Source organism: Bos javanicus, chromosome 11, assembly GCF_032452875.1.
Source record: "Bos javanicus breed banteng chromosome 11, ARS-OSU_banteng_1.0, whole genome shotgun sequence".
NCBI classification, from domain to species: domain Eukaryota; kingdom Metazoa; phylum Chordata; class Mammalia; order Artiodactyla; family Bovidae; genus Bos; species Bos javanicus.
Genome location: NC_083878.1, coordinates 85,948,937 through 85,968,501, shown reverse-complemented (window position 1 = coordinate 85,968,501; position 19,565 = coordinate 85,948,937). Strand labels below are relative to the sequence as shown.

General features: G+C 49.7%; 1 protein-coding gene across 10 annotated transcripts in view; it reads left to right on the top strand.

Moving 5' to 3' along the window:
• The window catches only part of GREB1 (growth regulating estrogen receptor binding 1), a 135,204-nt gene extending 115,639 nt beyond the window's left edge, over positions 1-19,565 (top strand). For 8 of the 10 annotated variants that reach the window (XM_061433293.1, XM_061433292.1, XM_061433294.1 and 5 more), the window contains exons 24-33: positions 2,318-2,476; positions 3,418-3,560; positions 6,937-7,098; positions 7,981-8,185; positions 10,923-11,097; positions 12,673-12,891; positions 14,288-14,423; positions 15,520-15,720; positions 16,390-16,528; positions 17,889-19,565. In XM_061433293.1, coding sequence (XP_061289277.1) covers positions 2,318-2,476; positions 3,418-3,560; positions 6,937-7,098; positions 7,981-8,185; positions 10,923-11,097; positions 12,673-12,891; positions 14,288-14,423; positions 15,520-15,720; positions 16,390-16,528; positions 17,889-18,052 — 1,703 coding nt within the window. In that variant the 3' untranslated portion in view covers positions 18,053-19,565. The other 2 variants (XM_061433301.1, XM_061433302.1) reach the window with 2 other exon arrangements.

Here is a 19,565-nt window from a genome sequence, read left to right as displayed (position 1 = left end):
GGATATATATATATATATATGAGCTTCCCTGGTGGCTCAGATGGTAAAGCGTCTGCCTACAATGCGGGAGACCTGGGTTCGATCCCTGGGTTGGGAAGATCTCCTGGAGAAGGAAATGGCAACCCACTCCAGTATTCTTGCCTGGAGAATCCCACAGACAGAGGAGCATGGTAGGCTACAGTCCGTGGGGTCTCAAAGAGTCAGACACGACTGAGTGACTTAGTATATGGACACATATAGCTATATGGACATAGTATTACATATCAGTTCTGTTTAGTCACTCGGTCGTGTCTGACTCTTTGCGACCCCATGGACTGCAGCACGCCAGGCCTCCCTGTCCATCACCAACTCCTGGAGTTTACCCAAACTCATGTCCATTGAGTCAGTGATGCCATCCAACCATCCCATCCTCTGTCGTCCCCTTCTCCTCCTGCCCCCAATCTTTCCCAGCATCAGGGTCTTTTCCAATGAGTCAGTTCTTCTCATCAGGTGGCCAAAGTATTGGAGTTTCAACTTCAACATCAGTCTTTCCAATGAAGACCCAGGACCCATCTCCTTTAGGACAGACTGGTTGGATCTCTTTGCAGTCCAAGGGACTCTCAACAGTCTTCTCCAACACCACAGTTCAAAAGCATCAATTCCTTGGCGCTCGGCTTTCTTTATAGTCCAACTCTCGCATCCATACATGACCACTGGAAAAACCATAGCCTTGACTAGACAAACCTTTGTTGACAAAGTAATGTCTGTGCTTTTTAATATGCTGTCTAGGTTGGTCATAACTTTCCTTCCAAGGAGTAAGCGTCTTTTCATTTCATGGCTGCAGTCACCATCTGCAGTAATTTTGGAGCTCCCCAAAATAAAGTCTGACACTGTTTCCCCATCTATTTGCCATGAAGTGATGGGACCGGATGCCATGATCTTAGTTTTCTGAATGTTGAGCTGTAAGCCAACTTTTTCACTCTCCACTTTCACTTTCATCAAGAGGCTCTTTACTTGTTCTTCACTTTCTGCCATAAGGGTGGTGTCATCTGCATATCTGAGGTTATTGATATTTCTCCCGGCAATCTTGATTCCAGCTTGTGCTTCTTCCAGCCCAGCGTTTCTCATGATGTACTCTGCATAAATTAAATAAGCAGGGTGACAATATACAGCCATGACGTACTCCTTTTCCTATTTGGAACCAGTCTGTTGTTCCATGTCCAGTTCTAACTGTTGCTTCCTGACCTGCATACAGATTTCTCAAGAGGCAGGTCAGGTAGTCTGGTATTCCCATCTCTTTCAGAATTTTCCAGTTTATTGTGACCCACACAAAGACTTTGGCATAGTCAGTAAAGCAGAAATAGATGTTTTTCTGGAACTCTTTTGCTTTTTCGATGATCCAGCGGATGTTGGCAATTTGATCTCTGGTTCCTCTGCCTTTTCTAAAACCAGCTTGAATATCTGGAAGTTCATGGTTCATGTATTGCTGAAGCCTGGCTTGGAGAATTTTGAGCATTACTTTACTAGTGTGTGAGATGAGTGCAATTGTGTGGTAGTTTGAGCATTCTTTGGCATTGCCTTTCTTTGGGATTGGAATGAAAACTGACCTTTTCCAGTCCTGTGGCCACTGCTGAGTTTTCCAAATTTGCTGGCATATTGAGTGCAGCACTTTCAGTATCATGTGTATAAAATGTCATATACATAAAATCAATGTATTCCATAATTTGGGGTTGGACCAACTAGGATTTTTTACCTTTTTGCTAGCAAGCATTTAATGAGCACTGTAGACTGCACGGATTACAATGTACAATGATACATGGCAAACGTGAAGACATGGGTTGAGCCAGGAGTTGTGTTCAGAAAGGGGAAGCCAGTGGATCTGAGAATTTATAAGCGTTTTCCTGGAGGTGCAGTGATAGGAGTTGGGCCTTACTGGCTGGGTAGCATTTAGGTATAAGAGCAAAAGAGAGAACTGCGTCGGTTTCTGCTGGTGCTGGCAACCAGTGTGGTGTATTTGAGGGACAGAGCCAGGGAAATCACAGAGCACAGGGTTACATGTATTGGGAGGAGTATAAGTTAGTGGAAGTCAGAAGAGCAAGCCTATCCCATAGGAAACCCAGCATGAGGCTCTTCCTCTGGATAGAGATAGATCTGAATGCACGTTCTTGCTGAATTAGAAGAATCCTGAAAATGGAACATGTACCTGGGCGTTTGAGATCCTGTAGTACTTGTCGACTCAGCAGCAGTTCCACTCCAACCATCACCCTTGTGCATGTTTGAAATAAATCTTTCTCACATCCCATTTTGTCACATATCTGTGTTTCTCCCGATCCTGTAGACCTCAGAGAAGATTCGGATAGGCATTACCTCCAGCTCAGTGACCCCTGGCCGGACCTGGAGCTGTTCAAGAAGTTGCCTTTTGACTATATTATTCATGACCCGAAGTATGAGGACGCCAGTCTGATCTGCTCACACCATCAGAGTGTAAAGAGTGAAGGTCAGATTTGTCAAACTCTTGCTTCCACCTTCTTCCAGAGTATGTGGGAATAGCTTCTTAAAGGGATGAGCTAAATCTTGCTAGTGATGAGTGAACTGGCGGTGCCTGTTAGAGCAGTGAGGTCACCACCTCTCTGGACAGGAAATGCTCTTCGACTCCATGAGGGAAGACTCACTGCTCCATTAGTGCAGAAAAATGTGAGGATGCTGTTGATGGCTTTTCATGATTGGAATACTCTGAAGATTCTTGTTAATCAAAGAAAAAGATGTATGTTTTTCTATGAATTTGGGTTGTTACAACAAAATGCATCTATTTCCCATCCTTCCCTCGGTCTCTCGTTTTCTCGCTCCTTCTTTGGGGACCACTGATTTTCACAGTATTATGACCCTGACGGGTTTCAGGGTCAGTGGTGACAAACGTCGGATGTGAGTGGCCAGTGAGATTATAAGCACTGACCGGGAAAGTTCAGTGAATGCAGTATGAGAGGAAGATACCAGTCTCCTTGTTGATTCCATCATTTTATCTTCATTGAGCTCAGAGCAGATGCCGTTCACTGGAGCCTCCTTCATGCTTCATGTAGACCTTCTCGAATGGAGGTTGAGTTTTAAAATCTTAATTTTGCTAAGTCGGTTTGAAATCCTAGAGGTGATTGTGTGCTTTGCAGCATTTGCATGTTAAGTCAGCGATCGATTTACATTGTCACGGATCGAATCCTTGAATAGGTTTATAAAACATCCGTAGCAGGATGAGTGAGACGCCATGGGACCGTTGCGTCTAGTTTATCCCACTGAGACTCTGTCCTTTCTGGCCAGTGGAGTCCGCATGGGGCGGACAGGTGAGAGGCGATCCCGGGAAGCCCTGTTACAGTGTTTCGTTGCCAACAAGCGGGAGCAGAGGGTATTGGCTGGGCCTCCTGGGATTAACGCTGGGATTTCATGCAGACAGAGGGACGCACCGGAAGCCGGAGGACCTGTACGTGCGACGCCAGACGGCGAGGATGAGGCTCTCCAAGTTCGCAGCATACAACACGTACCATCACTGCGAGCAGTGCCACCAGTACATGGGCTTCCACCCCCGCTACCAGGTAGGACAGAGCCCCCAGGCAGCCCTTCAGGTGGACTCCAGCGGGCACTTCCATGGCTCTCGGCTACATGTTTCACCGTGGCTTGCACCTCGGTCTCTTTCTTCTCGTTATGTTTGCATCCTGGAGTCAGGAGGTGGAAAGTTCTGGAAGAAGCCCCTTTGTCCTGAATCCTCCATTCCCTTCAATCATCTCTGAAATAATTATTGACCCTACCGAACAGTGATTCCCCTGGGGTGACATGTGTATTAGTGGCAGAGTTAACCGGCTATCAATGTCTTACTTTTCTTTACATCTTAGCAATCTCTAGTTAGTTCAGTGCAGTGGATACTTCCTGAGTGCTTGTTATGTACTGGACACAGACTCAGAAGTGAAGAAAACCCCAGACTTGAGGCTCACAGTCTAGGGATGGACAGGTGCACATAAACAGAACTTTGGAGCAGGCTAAAGCTGGCAGGAAAGCGCTATGGTTGACGTGTAGACATTATGAGGTTTAAGAGAGAAATTTGCATTTACTGAGCATCTACTACGTACCAGGCTATGTACTAGGCACTTTTTATATACCAGTACTTCCCAATTTTTAATGTGATAGAAAATGATACTTGTCCTGGGCCCTGGGTAGATGGATAAGACTGCTCCCAGGGCTCTGGCTGAAGCAGTTTATGTTTAAGTGACACCTGTGATCCATTTATTCAAGGGGCACTTGGTTAGGAAACTGTACTGTTGAGTTTCTTCTTTAATTCTCATTAAAACCCCACAAGCCTATAGCATTATCCCCATTTAATAAATGAAGATATGATACTAGGCAGGGAGCAGGGGAGAAGGTTCTGAAGGATCAGTAAGAGTTTGCCAGGGAGCCAAGGTGGACAGAAGAGGGGGGGAAGGAGCGAATGGCAAGTGCAATAGCAGGGAGACGAGGGGTGTCTAGGGGACTCAGAAGTGGCTTTAGTGGGTGTTGATGGAGCTTAGAGTGAAGGCTGGTCCCGGGACAGGAGGCTGGGTGGGTGGGCACAGAGAGACCACAGAGTCATCTGTGCTGTGGGAAGGAATGGGGCCTTTGCAGTGAGAACTCTTAGTTGAGGCCTGATGAGGGCAAGGCTACCTTGGGAGGGGGTATTTCCTTCTTCTTATTTTTTAATTTTTCTATTTTTTAAATTGATTTTTTCAGTCGATGAACACTTGATAAGAAAATGAACAATTTTTCCAGTTTTTTGAGATATAATTGACAGATAACATTGTGTAAGTTTAATGTAGACAACATAATGATTTGATAAATGTATATATTGCTAAATGATCGGCACAATAAGTTGAGTTAATTAACACCCATCAGTTTTGAATAGTCTCTTACTAGTCCGTGGAGGGGCTTCCCTGGTAGTTCAGCTGGTAAAGAATCTGCCTGCAATTCAGGAGACCCTGGTTCAATTCCTGGGTCAGGAAGATCCCCTGGAGAAGGGAAAGGCCACCCACTCCAGTATTCCTGGGTTTCCCTAGTGGCTCAGACAGTAAAAGAATCTGCCTGCAGTATGGAAGACCTGGGTTCAATCTCCGGGTTGGGAAGATCCCCTGGAGGAGGGCATGGCAACCCACTCCAGTATTCTTGCCTGGAGAATCCCTATGGACAGAGGAGCCTAGTGAACTGCAGTCCATGGGGTCGCAAAGAGTTGGACACAACTGAGCGACTAAGCACAGCCTTGTGGAGGTTTGTGGGGGCCTGTGGGCTGGTTCTCTAGAAACAGATGGAGGGTAGGATTTTACACTGAATTTCTTCTCATTTCAGATGCAGGCAAGGAAAGAGGAGTCAGGGGCAGCTGGAGCTGATGGGAGACAGACAGCTGTGCAGCACCCCGGGGTGCAGGACAGTTCTACCAGTCTGTAGCTATCCCAGAAAGGCCTGAAGATGACAAGGGCTCCAGCTCCCTGTCTGTCCCCTTTGCAGAGGGAAACAGCAGCTGGTGGCTTTAATTTTCCCAAATCTTCCTGGCCTTGAGCTTAGCTGCTACTGAAGTAGCACCTGTCTCCTCTAAGCACAGATTTTTTTCAAATGATGCAGTTGTACTCTAGACAAAATTAAAAAATACATATGAGTATTTTTCAAAGGATTAAAAATGATCAGAAATCCTATTTGCTGCAGATAAACCCTCCTAACATCTCTTCCCTTGGAGATGAAGTTTTTCTTTCAAGGCAGAGAAGAATATAAGTGAAAACATTTTCTTGATCTTGAAATGTGAAGAATGCAGAGACTGGAAGGTTCAGTGCCTGGTCGCTTCAGGGTCTGCAGTGAATGAGTAGACGGAGCCTGGAGGAGAAGGAGGAGGGGGGCAGGTCTGAGCTCCAGCCCCCGGGGCCAGCCTCTCTGTAGGCGGGTTGGGTCTGGGGCCACACTTGCAAGGGTGTGAAAATCAGGTCCCCTGAGGACACAGGGGCACATGCTGACTCTCTGCTGACAGATCACTGCTTCTGCTGTTTGATTCTTTCTCCTCATTGCTCAAGGCTCCCCTGGGAGGCTGTCTTAGGAAATTCCTCGGTTATGTCCCTCTTTGCTCCCTCCCCTGGTCAGATTCTGTTTCTCCCTCATCTTGGCTCTTGAAGCAGAGCCACAGTCTGTCAGATGTCACAGCCAGCACGTCCTGGCCCGTGTCAGCCCTGCCCTGGCCCCCGTGGCCCCCCGGAGGGCATGGGACAGACTAGCTGTGCATCTGCAGGGGCAGCTGAAGGGAGAGGGGTCGCTAAGGCCCTGCTGTGGATGCCAGAGCCGAGGCCTGGAGGAGGCATACCTCTGGCCTGGGCTTAGCCGGGCTGGGAGGTCACACCAGGAGCAGTGTGGGCACAGTGACTGGGTAACAGGAGGACTCTTTAGACAAAGTGGCTGGAGGTGAGGCTAGACTTAGGGATAGGAGTGAGCCCAAGACCTCTGGATGTCCGCCATGGGAGTGAGGACCTAGGATTATTCATTGGTTCCAGAGTCTGGATGTGGCGCGTGAGACGGACATGCACAAGTTTACACAGTTATTGTCTTCTGCTGTTACACAGATCAGCTGTCATGGGAAAATAATCTTTGTTGAAATTAAAAATGTGACCTGGAGCATGAAGGCTTTGGTGCCCCAGCATGCCTCTGGGTCCAATCCAGAGTCCAGAAGGTCTGGGTGGCTACAGAGGCATCCCCTGGGTACCTAGGGGTCAGCACCAGGATGGGAGCCTCTGACCAATCAGGTGTGGCCTCGGGTACACACTCGCAGGTGTCCATGCTATGAACTGGCATCAGCTGGGGCAGCGGTGGCAGTAGCTTCTGTGTGGTCATGGCTGCAGCAGGCCTGGGTTCTTCCGGGAGGTCAGGCCGGACTCTGATGACAAGCTCTGTCCTTTCCCCCTCGCACCCCAGCTCTATGAGTCCACCCTGCACGCCTTTGCCTTCTCTTACTCCATGCTAGGAGAGGAAATCCAGCTCCACTTCATCATCCCCAAGTCCAAGGAGCACCACTTTGTCTTCAGCCAACCCGGAGGCCAGCTGGAGAGCATGCGACTGCCCCTCGTCACAGACAAGGTACCGGCCCTGCGGCCCTGGGGCTCAGCCTTGCAGACCCAGGGGCTGTTATCAAGCAATGAAAACCTTTGTGAAGTGGTAGCGCGGTCCTTTGTTAGAGGGTGACAGAGGCTTTATTAGCTCCTTTACTCCGTTTTCTAGATGGTTCCCATCAGAACTGGTTAGGAGCACCAGCTCAGTGGCAAGTGCTTTGAGAAATCAAGAAGGAATAGAAGACCTAGCTTGGTTGTTGAGAAAAGAGTGAAAGAAAACACAGTTGTTTATATAGAAGATTCACAACCTGAGTGAATGAGAAGCTAGGCTGTAGGGCTCAGAAGTGGAGGGATTTAAGTCACACAGGAATAACGTTCACTCAATGTGTATTAGGCGCCAATAGGTGAGGGTCATGGATTTGGGTCGCTGATATAAGCCCATTAGTTTTGCTCACCTTACACACCATTCTCAAACAAGCATTTATTTCGCTTTGTATTCTATGCACCGGCGGTTTGAGCTCGGTTCTGCTGGGTGCTTATCCTGGTTGCCATCCCTTGTGTTTGAAGTGCGTTACCAGGTTGGCGGTGGGGCTGGACTCTGGTGGCCTCAGTGGGACGCCCGTGTCTGCTCCTGTGGCCTCTCCTTGTCCAGCAGGCTAGCCCGGGCTTCTCCCTCGGGGCGGGGGGTGGGGGGGTTTCTGAGAGAGAACAGAATGCCTCTGGAAGCCAGGCTCGGAACTGGCACGCCACCATCTGTAAAAGCAAGTCCCAAGGCTCAGCCAGATGCAAGGCATGCAGAAACAGGCACCATCTTCTGATGGAGGAGGCTGCAGAGTCACATCTCGGAGGGAGGGCAGTCTTAGTAGCCAGGCTGACAAACGCTTGACGTCTCTGTGCCCATGCTCTCCAGAGTCACGAATACATAAAGAGCCCGACGTTCACCCCCACAACTGGCCGTCACGAGCATGGACTCTTTAACCTGTACCACGCGATGGATGGTGCCAGCCACCTGCATGTGTTGGTTGTCAAGGAGTATGAGATGGCGATTTATAAGAAGTACTGGCCCAACCATATCATGCTGGTCCTTCCCAGCATCTTCAACAGCGCTGGAGTTGGTAGGCCTTCATTTTTTTCCAAATTTGTTGCAAAGTTAAATTCAAGACACGTTGACTTCATAGGAAATCCACTGAGAAATGTTTTTCTAGACCGAACACCTGTTTCCCCTTAGTCCCCTCCAACAGGTGTGTGCATATGAATTACATTCATTCTGTAATCACTGCTGTCCCACCACTGCACCAAGACCACCTACACTGTGTGTGTGCTCTTCTGAATGTTGTGTGTGTGTGTGTCTGTGCCCAGTGGCTTCAGTCGTGTTCCACTTTTTGTGACCCCATGGACTGTAGCCCTCAGGTTCCTCTGTCCATGGGATTTTCCAGGCATGCCTACTGGAGTGGGTCACCATGCCCTCCTCCAGGGGATCTTCCTGACCCAAGGGGTGAACCTGAATCTCCTACGTCTCCTGCATTGCAGGTGGATTCTTTACCAGTGAGCCACTGGGGACGCCCCTGAATGTTCTTAATCAGTTCAGTTCAGTCGCTCATTTGAGTCCGACTCTTTGCGACCATATGGACTGCAGCACGCCAGGCCTCCCTGTCCATCACCAACTCCCGGAGTCTACTCAAACTCATGTCCATTGAGTCGGTGATGCCATCCAACCATTTTATCCTCTGTTGTCCCCTTCTCCTCCTGCCTTCAATCTTTCCCAGCATCAGGGTCTTTTCAAATGAGTCAGCTCTTCGCATCAGGTGGCCAAAGTACTGGAGTTTCAGCTTCAGCATCATTCCTTCCAAAGAAATCCCAGGGCTGATCTTCAGAATGGACTGGTTGGATCTCCTTGCAGTCCAAGGGACTCTCAAGAGTCTTCTCCAACACCACAGTTCAAAAGCATCAATTCTTTGGTGCTCAGCCTTCTTCACAGTCCAACTCTCACATCCATACATGACTACAGGAAAAACCATAGCTTTGACTAGACAAACCTTTGTTAGCAAAGTAATGTCTCTGCTTTTTAATATACTATCTAGGTTGGTCATAACTTTCCTTTCAAGGAGTAAGTGTCTTTTAATTTCATGGCTGCAGTCACCATCCGCAGTGACTATGCTGCTGCTGCTGCTTAGTCGCTTCAGTCATGTCCAACTCTGTGCAACCCCATAGATGGCAGCCCACCAGGCTCCCCCGTCCCTGGGATTCTCTAGGCAAGAACACTGGAGTGGGTTGCCATTTCCTTCTCCAACACATGAAAGTAAAAAGTGAAAGTAAAGTCGCTCAGTCGTGTCTGACTCTTATCGACCCCATGGACTACAGCCTACCAGGCTCCTCCGTCCATGAGATTTTCCAGGCAAGAGTACCGGAGTGGGGTGCCATTGCCTTCTCCGGCAGTGACTATGGAGCCCCCCAAAATAAAGTCTGTCACTGTTTCCACAGTTTCCCCATCTATTTGCCATGAAGTGATGGGACTGGATGACATGATCTTAGTTTTCTGAATGTTGAGCTTTAAGCCAACTTTTTCGCTCTCCTCTTTCACTTTCATCAAGAGGCTCTTTAGTTGTTCTTCACTTTCTGCCATAAGGGTGGTGTCATCTGCATATCTGAGGTTATTGATATTTCTCCCGGCAATCTTGATTCCAGCTTGTGCTTCTTCCAGCCCAGCATTGCTCATGATGTACTCTGCATATAAGTTAAATAAGCAGGGTGACAATATACAGCCTTGATGTACTCCTTTTCCTATTTGGAGCTAGTCTGTTGTTCCATGTCCAGTTCTAACTGTTGCTTCCTGACCTGCATACAGGTTTCTCAAGAGGCAGGTCAGGTGGTCTGGTATTCCCAACTCTTTCAGAATTTTCCACAGTGCTAGACCCTAATTTCACTAACTGCAGGTTTTCTGGGATAACCTGTCACTTGAATTCTTTGGTGATAGACCCCTTAAAACACGCCCTACTCAATAAAATTTCTGTGAATGGAGACTTGAGAGAGTCTTCTAGGGGTTGACTGAAAAAAAAAAAAGCACAATGAGAGAATTGTGAGTAAGGTTTTACTGGGGGCAGAATGAGGACCAGAGCCTGGGAGACAGCCTCTCAGATAGCTCCGAGGAACTACTCCCAGGAGATGAGGGGAGAGGTCGGTGTATATGTGAGGGAAGGGGGTTAACTGCCATCAGGCACACATATCAGCAGAAGGATGGTGCTGGTCATGGACAGCAGGTGTCTCCATTAAGGATTTTCGTGCTTTTTTAGATAGGAGACAGTGCAGGAAACCGGGCTTATAAAATCTTCTCCTGAAAAATATCTCACGATCTGAAGGCCTGTTCTGCTGGTTTGTCCTAGAGCACAGAGTGCCTCATTCTGCACCCTGAACTGCTTGCGGGGTGTGTTGAAGGTATGCAGTGGCCACTAGTGACCTCATCCTTGTAGAGGCAGATGGTGAGAGATGGTTTTTGTCTGCATAGAATCGAAAGACCTTTCTCTTTCACCTTTCTGGCTTTTAAAGCTATTTTGATTTGTTGACAATTCTTTTTTTCTTCAGTGCTCAGTTATCAGTTTATTCATGGTCTCAGCTGTTAGAAAAGCAAAGATAAATAGACAGATGTGTGCACAAATGGGAGGGGAGTGTTTTCTGACCTCGAATTTCCTCTTCCGAGTCAACAGCCTATAGCGAGTGGATAAGGACTACAGAGAAGAGGAGGTAGGGCTGGGGCCTGGGTGGGCTTTCATCAAATTCTTGTTCTTAGCGGGGCTTTGTCCTGGGTGGGGGTGGGCACTTGGACTGACCCGAGTCGGGGTCATCTGCTCATTTCAGGTGCCGCCCACTTCCTGATCAAGGAGCTGTCTTACCACAACCTGGAGCTGGAGCGGAACCGTCAGGAGGAGCTGGGAATCAAGCCCCAGGACATCTGGCCTTTCATTGTGATTTCTGATGACTCCTGCGTGATGTGGAATGTGGTGGACGTCGACAGTGGTGGGGAGAGAAGCAGGTGAGAGCCCCTTTCCCAACGGCACCCCAGTAACACAAGGGAGCAGGTGCTCTGCCCAGTGGGGGATTCTTGTCCATCCTTTGAGGACCCCAGAGGGCCCCTCCTCTTCGAAGATGTGGTGTGCGGTGGACAGAACCCTATCTGGGGTGGGCTCACCCGCCAAGCCTTTGAGTTTTTAATTGAAAACATTTTACTGAGGCACAGTAGAGACAGAAAATAATGCAACATAAATTCAGTATAAAATATTAAAAAAAAAGAGTGTCATACATATCCAGGTATTTTCGCAAACAGAACACACCCACTTAACAAACTCCCTGATGAAGAAATGGACCATCACCATCACCGATGTGCCCTCCCCCACACCTTCTAGAACCTTCTCCCTGCCCCAGCCTCCTCCTGACATGAAGCTGCATTTTTATTTGCTGTGTGACATTCGGGAAACGACTCTTTCTGGGGCAGCTTTCAAAGGGGCACTTGCCCTTGTCCTAGAGGTTTGTTATGAGGATTAGGTAAACCGTGAATTGTGTGCCTGGAGGGGGGTGATGGAGCGCCAGGAGGTAGAAAAGGCTCAGTAGGTAGAGCTGCATCTGAGCATCATTGGGAAGATACCCCTGTGTGGTTTTTTGGCACAAGTATTTCAACTTAGCCTTTTATCTTTGGCTTATTTGAGAAACAACTTGAATGCTTGGCTTTTTTTTTTTTTTGAGAGATGATGTAAGGTTAGTTCTTCTCTTTTGTGTTAGTGAGTCCTAAGTCCTAGTATAACAACTTCCATCCTCACCACTGTTCTTCTAGGAAAAAAATGTGTTCGGTCTGATAGAGCTCACAGACATGACAACAGCAAGCCGCCATGCTTTCAGTGTTTTCACTGTCAGCCTTCCGAGGGCGAGAGCTTGGTTGAGCACAGTGATGAGGAAGAGAACTAAGCTTTTTCCCTCTGCTTTTCTGAATTTCGTTCCGAAGCAGAATGTTCAAGTCCTGGTGTGTCAGAGCTGGCTGAGGCCTTAGGGAGCTTAGCAGAAGCCCCTCGGCTGGGGAAAAGGAAGCTGAGATGCAGAGAAGTTGAGCCACTTACTGGGTCTCTCACACACAGAACTCTTGTTGCCTGGGCTACCAGCCCCGGGGTTACTCCCTTCAGCTGCCCTCCCTGTTCGTCAGGTGGCCCTCACTGTCTTTCCAGACCTCAGTCGCCATCAGGGTGGGGTGGGAGGTGCTTACACACAGCCTCCTTCCCTCCCCCTAACCTCCTTGGAATTGCCACCAGAAACGCGAGGTGGCATGGCATGCTGCAGAGAATGTGGGCTCTGGAGACAGACAACACCCTTCCAGCCAAGCTCTGTTGAGTAACACTGGCCAAGTCAGCCACAGCCTCCTTTTCTTCATCTGTGAAATGGGGATGATGGTTCTATGTGACAAGATTGCTGCGCGGATCAGTGATAGTGAATTCGAAGTGCCTGGTGGCTGTGATGGGTTCTGGGCGCAGCAGCCCGCCGGGCATGTTCAGGGGAAAGCAGCGGCCTGGCCAGCCCAGTCTGCATGCCAACCTGGGGATGTCTGTCTCCCTCCTTCGAGCAGAGAATTTTCCTGGTCGGAGAGAAACGTGTCCTTGAAGCACATCATGCAGCACATCGAGGCATCCCCGAACATCACCCACTACGCCCTGATTGGCATGCGGAAGTGGTCCAGCAAGACTGGGAGCCATGAGGTGCGAGAGCCCTTCTCCCGCTGCCATGTGCATGACTTCATCGTCTTGAACGTGGACTTGACCCAGAACGTGCAGTACAACCAGAACCGGTGAGCCCCGCCCGACCACGGCCATCAGCTCAGCCCGCGGTCCCAGGGCCTTTTGTCCAACCACGTCCATCAGCTCAGCCCATGGTCAGGGCCCTTTGTCCAGCCACGTCCATCAGCTCAGGCCACAGTCCCAGGGCCCTTTGTCCAACCACGTCCATCAGCTCAGCCCGCGGTCCCAGGGCCCTTTGTCCAGCCACGTCCATCAGCTCAGCCCGCGGTCCCAGGGCCCTCTGCAAGGTGCAGCCTTACTCCTGGAGGGCGCTTGCTCCTTCCTTGCCCTGCAGGGCCTTCCTACCCATGGCACTGGCCTGGGCCCTTGCTTTCAGTCCTCATGGATTTTTCTTTTTTTTTTAGTATTTTTGTTGCATAATTTTAGGGGAGATTTGCATAAGACCATTCAGCTTCCTTCACCAGTTCACACGGTACCTTATTTAATGACTTCCGTTCTTCTAAGTGGTGTTTCTCTTGCTTTTCTGGCTCCTTCTGTGAACACATTACTTTCTAGGAGCTTGAGCGCTGAAGGAAACGATAATTTCCTTGTGTCCCTGTCTCTGGGTCTAGCCGCAGAAGTGCTCATGTCTCAAGAAGAATCCAGTTGCTAATGTTATCGAGCCCTCTACCTGCCAGAGAGTGGGCACATCCCCAAGAGTGCCTGCAGAGGAGTGTCTGTTTTGGAGCAGACTGACCTGCTAGGAATGTGGGTTCTGCCGTTTGTCAGCTTTGACATTTAGGCAGATGACTCGCCATCTCTGAGTCTTGATTTCCTTCTGTAACAGTGGCTCATATATTTACTCTGGGAGACCAGTTGTCTTCTTTCTAACACGTAGATGAAGTGGCATTTGTTAAGTCCCCTTCACGGTACCTGGCATGAAGTGCCAAGCTCAGTCATGTCCGACTCTTTGTGACCCCATGGACTGTAGCCTACCAGGCTCCTCTGTCCATGGGATTTTCCAGGCAAGAATACTGGAATGGGTTGCCATTTCCTTCTCCAGAGGATCTTCCCAACCTGGGGATCGAATCCCAGTCTCCCACATTGCAGGCAGACGCTTTACCATCTGAGCCGCCAGGGAAACAATAAATGTACTCTGGGAGGTCAGTTGCTTTTTAACACATAGATGAAGTGACGTCTGCTAAGTCCCCTTCAGGGTGCCTGGCGTGGCGTGCATGATCCACACGCGACAGAGCTTCTGTGGTAAAAGCCTGAGTACACCCTGCCTTCCTGGTGCAGGCGCATCACAGCTTGTTTCCTTCTTGGTTTGCCTCCTGTGCCTCCCAGGGGAAGGTCTTTGGGGGCAGGAATGAGCTTGCTCATCTTCCCAGATACGGGAGTGTCTGGTGGCGGCGTGACCGTGAGCTAACTGGAGGCCGACCCGCCCCCCTCCTCTGTTCCCGCCAGGTTCATGTGTGACGACGTGGACTTCAACCTGCGGGTGCACAGCGCCGGCCTCCTGCTCTGCCGGTTCAACCGCTTCAGCGTGATGAAGAAGCAGATCTCGGTGGGCGGGCACAGGTCCTTCCACATCACGTCCAAGGTGGGTGCGGCCGTGTGCCCGGAGAGAGCTGCTGCCCGTGGTGGGAAAGCTGGTGGGGAGGCCACCCGGGCACCTCTGAGTCAGTGGGGTGGGCTTGACGGCTAGGAAGTGCTAGTGAAGGTTTCCTGCTGGGAGCCCTGAGAAGGGAAAGACTCCATCGAGTTTCCCTTCTCGTCTCCAGTTGTGTGTGTGTGTGTGTGTGTGTCTCCCTGCCACGTGCGCACCACCAGCCTTCCAGTGTGCCCTTGCCCTCACCTCCCACCCCCACCCCACGCTCTCTCTCTGTGTGATTTCTTGAGCACATCTCCATCAGTGTCTTTGCTGCTCACTTGTCTGGCTTTTCTGCTGGGCAGAGCCCTTGGGGGTCAGATGTGGTACCGTGCTCTTCTTAGGGTCCCCAGGACAGCGCCTGCTAAATACTGCCTGAATGGGACTGACAGGCTAGCTTGATGGGTGTGCCATCTGCCCCAGAGACAGCCTCCAGGTGGGGGGAGACATGTCCTCGGTGATCTGTATCCTCCAGGAACCCGTAGGGTGCTGGCACACCCCTGCCTTGAAGGTCCCTTTGATCCATGGAGGAGAGTGGCAGAGATAAGCTGAAGAAGTAGGAGAACCCATTGAAAGGTGTCCATCAGAGGACTTGAGTAGTCTTATGTATGTGCACAGTCTGTTCGGCTCCAGCCTGGGAAATACGTTGGTGATGGAGTAAGAGATTGTGTGCTCAGAGGGCTGGGCTGTCAAGAGGAAGACCAGTGGGACTGGACAGGAGACAGAGAGGATCTGGAGGTCAGGGGGAAGGCTGACCCTTCCCAGGAGCTGACATCTCGGAATCTGGCGGAACACTGGGTCCTTGGGTTCTCTTTATTTTTTTCTAGACAAGACAGCCAGGTCTCTGCATGGAGTGGTCATTGTCTATAGTCGCTCATGCCGTGGTCAGTTTTCACACATCCCACTTTAGTTAAGCCACATTTTCCTTAATGGAGAGCTAGACCATGGACATATATGTTCTCCCATCACGGTTGCACACAGCCATCCACGACGGGAAGGCCCACCCTGGGTCCCCGGGAGTGGCTGACGCCCGCCCGTCCCCACGCAGGTGTCGGACAGCCCCATGGCCGTCGTGCCCGCCCAGTACATCTGCGCCCCCGACAGCAAGCACACGTTCCTTGCGGCCCCCGCGCAGCTCCTCCTGGAGAAGTTCCTCCAGCACCACAGCCACCGGTTCTTCCCGCTGTCCCTGAAGAATCTCGGCCACCCCGTGCTGTCCGTGGACTGCTACCTGAACCTGGGGTCTCAGGTAACCATCCGAGGGGGGCCCTGTCGAGTCCCTCAATCAGAAAAGTCCCTCAACATGGGAGCTAGAACCCAGAACTTGGAATTATAGCCCCCCAACTGTGTCAGCTCTGGCCTGGCCCCCGCTTTACAATCGATAAGATAAAGGTTGAAAGAATTGAAATGGTGTGCCCCCATATCAAGGGGCTTCCCTGGTGGCTCAGTGGTAAAGAACCTGCCTGCCAGTGCAGGCACAGGAGAAGCAGGTTTGATCCCTGGGCCGGGAAGATGCCCTGGAGGAGGGCATGGCAACCCACCCCAGTATTCTTGCCTGGAGAATCCCGTGGACAGAGGAAGCTGGCCGGCTACAGTCCATGGGGTCGAAAAGAGTCGGACACAACTGAACCGACTTAGCACACACACCCTGATATAGAAAGTTAGGAATCAAACTTACTACTAATGCCAGAACATCTCTGATTCTCAAATGAGGTAATGAATAGATATATCTGGGTAAGTCTTGAAGTTGATGTTTAGAACATAACATTTGGAAATGACATTGAAAGCTGTGTTTGGTCCTCCAAGCCTGAGCTTGACCTGGCAGTTAGTATGTGTTAGATGCAAAGCTGTAGCACAGTGCTGTGGGGTGTTTCATGGAAAATGACTTTTCTCATGGATTCCATTTTTTTCCCCCCAGATCTCTGTGTGTTATGTGAGCTCCAGGCCCCACTCTTTAAACATCAGCTGCTCTGACTTCGTGTTCAGTGGACTCCTGCTGTACCTCTGTGACTCTTTCGTGGGAGCTAGCTTTTTAAAAAAGTTTCATTTTCTGAAAGGTAACTTCTCGTGCTCTTATGGTGGACCTTGACTTGAATGGCTGTCATCACTGGCACCTCTGTGGAGGTGAACCTGGTCCTCATCCTTTTTGGCAACGAGTAAACTGAGACTCAGGCCTCCCTGGTGGCTCAGTGAAAGAATCTGCCTGCCAGTACAGGAGACATGGGTTTGATCCCTGAGTTGGGAAGATCCCTTGGAGGAGGACATGGCAACCCACTTCAGTATTCTTGCCTGGAGAATCCCATGGACAGAAGAGCCTGGTGGGCTACAGTCCACGGGGTCACAAAGAGTCAGACACGACTGAGCGACTAAACAAGAACAGCAAAACTGAGACTCAGGGCTTGTGACTTCCCCGGCTCTCCAGGGAGGCACAAGAAAGCTGGGGTGGGATCCCAGGATGGCTCTTCCCCTCTACCTGTTTGCACAGAGATAAGACACATCCCCTTTCTTCCCAGTGACCAGCAGATATTTTCAACTTTTCTGTAGCTTTTCAGGCCAGGCTCTTAGCCTAAGCATGCAGACCTCCTAGACATTTTTCTTCTTGGTGGATGAGTTCTTCTTTGTCCTGGGCTGCTGCGTGCATCTTTACTTTCCTTCTAATCTTTCTCCCTCTATAGGTGTTTTCGTGCTGGAGTGGTTGAGAGTGGGAAACGTTCATTCAGTATGACTTAAAAACACTATTTCCAATCCAGCTGGCATCCCTAATTGATCTTCACTTTTTATTGGTTGGCCGTGACGCCCACCTTCCTCTCTGCGAGGTGTTGAGTGAGCATCGGGGTTGCATAAGCTTTGGGGAAATAGTCAGAGGTTTCCGCAACATTCTGTGCTCCTGGGAAACATCTTGTCTAATAGAAAGATAGGGTGTGGAGGTAGAGGGGTAGATGGTATGAACACCCATGATTATTTATGTGTGCTAGGGTTCGAGAGGAAGGAGAATTCACATTGCCAGGCAGGAGGAGAGGCAGGAGGTGCATGGGGCCTGGGCGGGCGGCCGACTGCGATGGGTGAAGAGGGCAGGGTTAGGCTGCAGGGCGGGGTGTTTCCCACCAGGGCTGGACCTGAGGATGCTGGTTTGTAATCCTAAGAGTCTTTCTCCTTCTCTCTGTCTGCTCAACTTCTTTGCCATCATTTCTTGGTTCCACGTTGTCTCATCTGCCAGACCTGCAAAGTCACACGCTCATCCATCATCTGGCTAAGATGGCGAAGCAGCCCCTGGAAACAGGCGCTCGCTTGGACATCTGGCCTTTCCCTTCCAAAAGCAGCATCGTCTTTTGTTCTGGCAAACGGCAGCCGGGCGGGAGCTTTCCTGCGCAGAAACTGCCCTGTTCCGTTCACACACCTCTGCCGTTGTCCACACAGGTGCCACCTTGTGTGTGATCTGTCAGGACCGCAACTCGCTCCGCCAGACAGTCGTCCGCCTGGAGCTGGAAGACGAGTGGCAGTTTCGGCTGCGAGATGAATTCCAGACGGCCAACGCCAAGGAGGACCGGCCACTCTTCTTCCTGACCGGACGGCACATCTGAGGGTGGAGCCTGCCCAACCTCAGGCTGCTGAGGCTAAAGGAAGAATTAGAACCCCGGGGTGTCTGGACCGGGACGGGACCCAGTGGTGTTTGCTGCCACACCTTCATGGTAGGTGCCAGGGAACCATAGGTCCCAGAGATGCGTGGAGACTTACTGAGAGCCACAGGGACGAGTGGATGGTGAGCAAGAACTCCAACCCCAGACCCCTAGGTTCCGGGCCAGACCCCACCGCCCTGGCCTGTATTGAAGTCCATTTTATGAAGAACAAAGTTTTGCTTACTGTCACGACATCCATACGCTTCCACGGACACACTTGGACAAATTTGACTTTCCTCTTAGTTCTGAAGGATCCCTCTTGGATTATTTTGTAGAGATGCCAGCATTTCAGATGATGGATGTGGTGTTGGCTAAGTAGGTTTCCCTCTAACCTACTCCAGAACAATAGTCCAAAAGACCATTTTAACCATAAAGGCTGGACACAAGGAAAAACGAAGTAGGTTCACTTAATTATGAATTGTGTAAGGTTACTCTTTTAGAAACTAGCCCAAAGGCATCAAATTTAATAAAGTAAAACAAATAGTTTCACTTCAGAGCAAATACGATTCTATTAAAATAGTATAGGGTAAATACCCTACCTCTTAGAAAGGGCAAAAGTGAAAAGAAACTTTTTTTTAAAAAACTACAGGGCTTGCAGGAAGGAAATTAGGGTTGCAGAGATTGACCTTGAGAAACAGAGTTTGCCTTACAAAGGAAAGAGAGCCAAACGTCTTTCTTGAAACACACAATGAAAACAACCAAAGCGATAGGGAAAGTAGCTGATAAGAACTAGACTTCTGACTCTAATTTATTGAAGCTCAGTTTTTAATCTCCTTGAATTGCTCGTCTTCTCTTCTGAATGTTTGGTCCTTGTCCAGAGAGGAAGGGGACAGACAAGGTCACGGTTGTACTGTGATACCCGTACTCTGCCTTGCCTGCCGGAATACATTTTAAACCAGCATGTTAGGGTGCCCCCTAGAGGCTGGGCCCAGGGCCAGGTGCTTTCACTATCTTGCTTACCCTTTCCAGCAGCCTTGTGCTGTGGCATCTTTCTTCCCGTTTGAAAGGTGAGCCAGTTGAGATGGAAACAGTGCATCGCCCCAGGATCACACGGCTGCAGACTCCGGGGAAGAAGAGAAGCAGAGCAGACTCCGGGGTCCGTCTCCCCAGCCCACCACACTGTTTGTGGAGTGGCCCGTAACCAGAGGAAAAGTTGAAAGGTCCTCAGAAATGAATCAGCAGAATGCATTCTTGTCCATCCATCTTAGACGTTTATAAGCACTCTAATGGATACTAATCCGAGAAGGAATTATGTTCAAAGATGATGCCAAAGAGTTAATGTCAATCTTTTCTTCCCTGAGGAAAAAAAAATAGTCCATGAGTATAAAAATTTTAGATCAATGTTTCTAAAAAAACGATCACTTTGTATATGTCATTATTCCTATTTTGGAATAAAAACTTACCTTTTTGAGTTCTA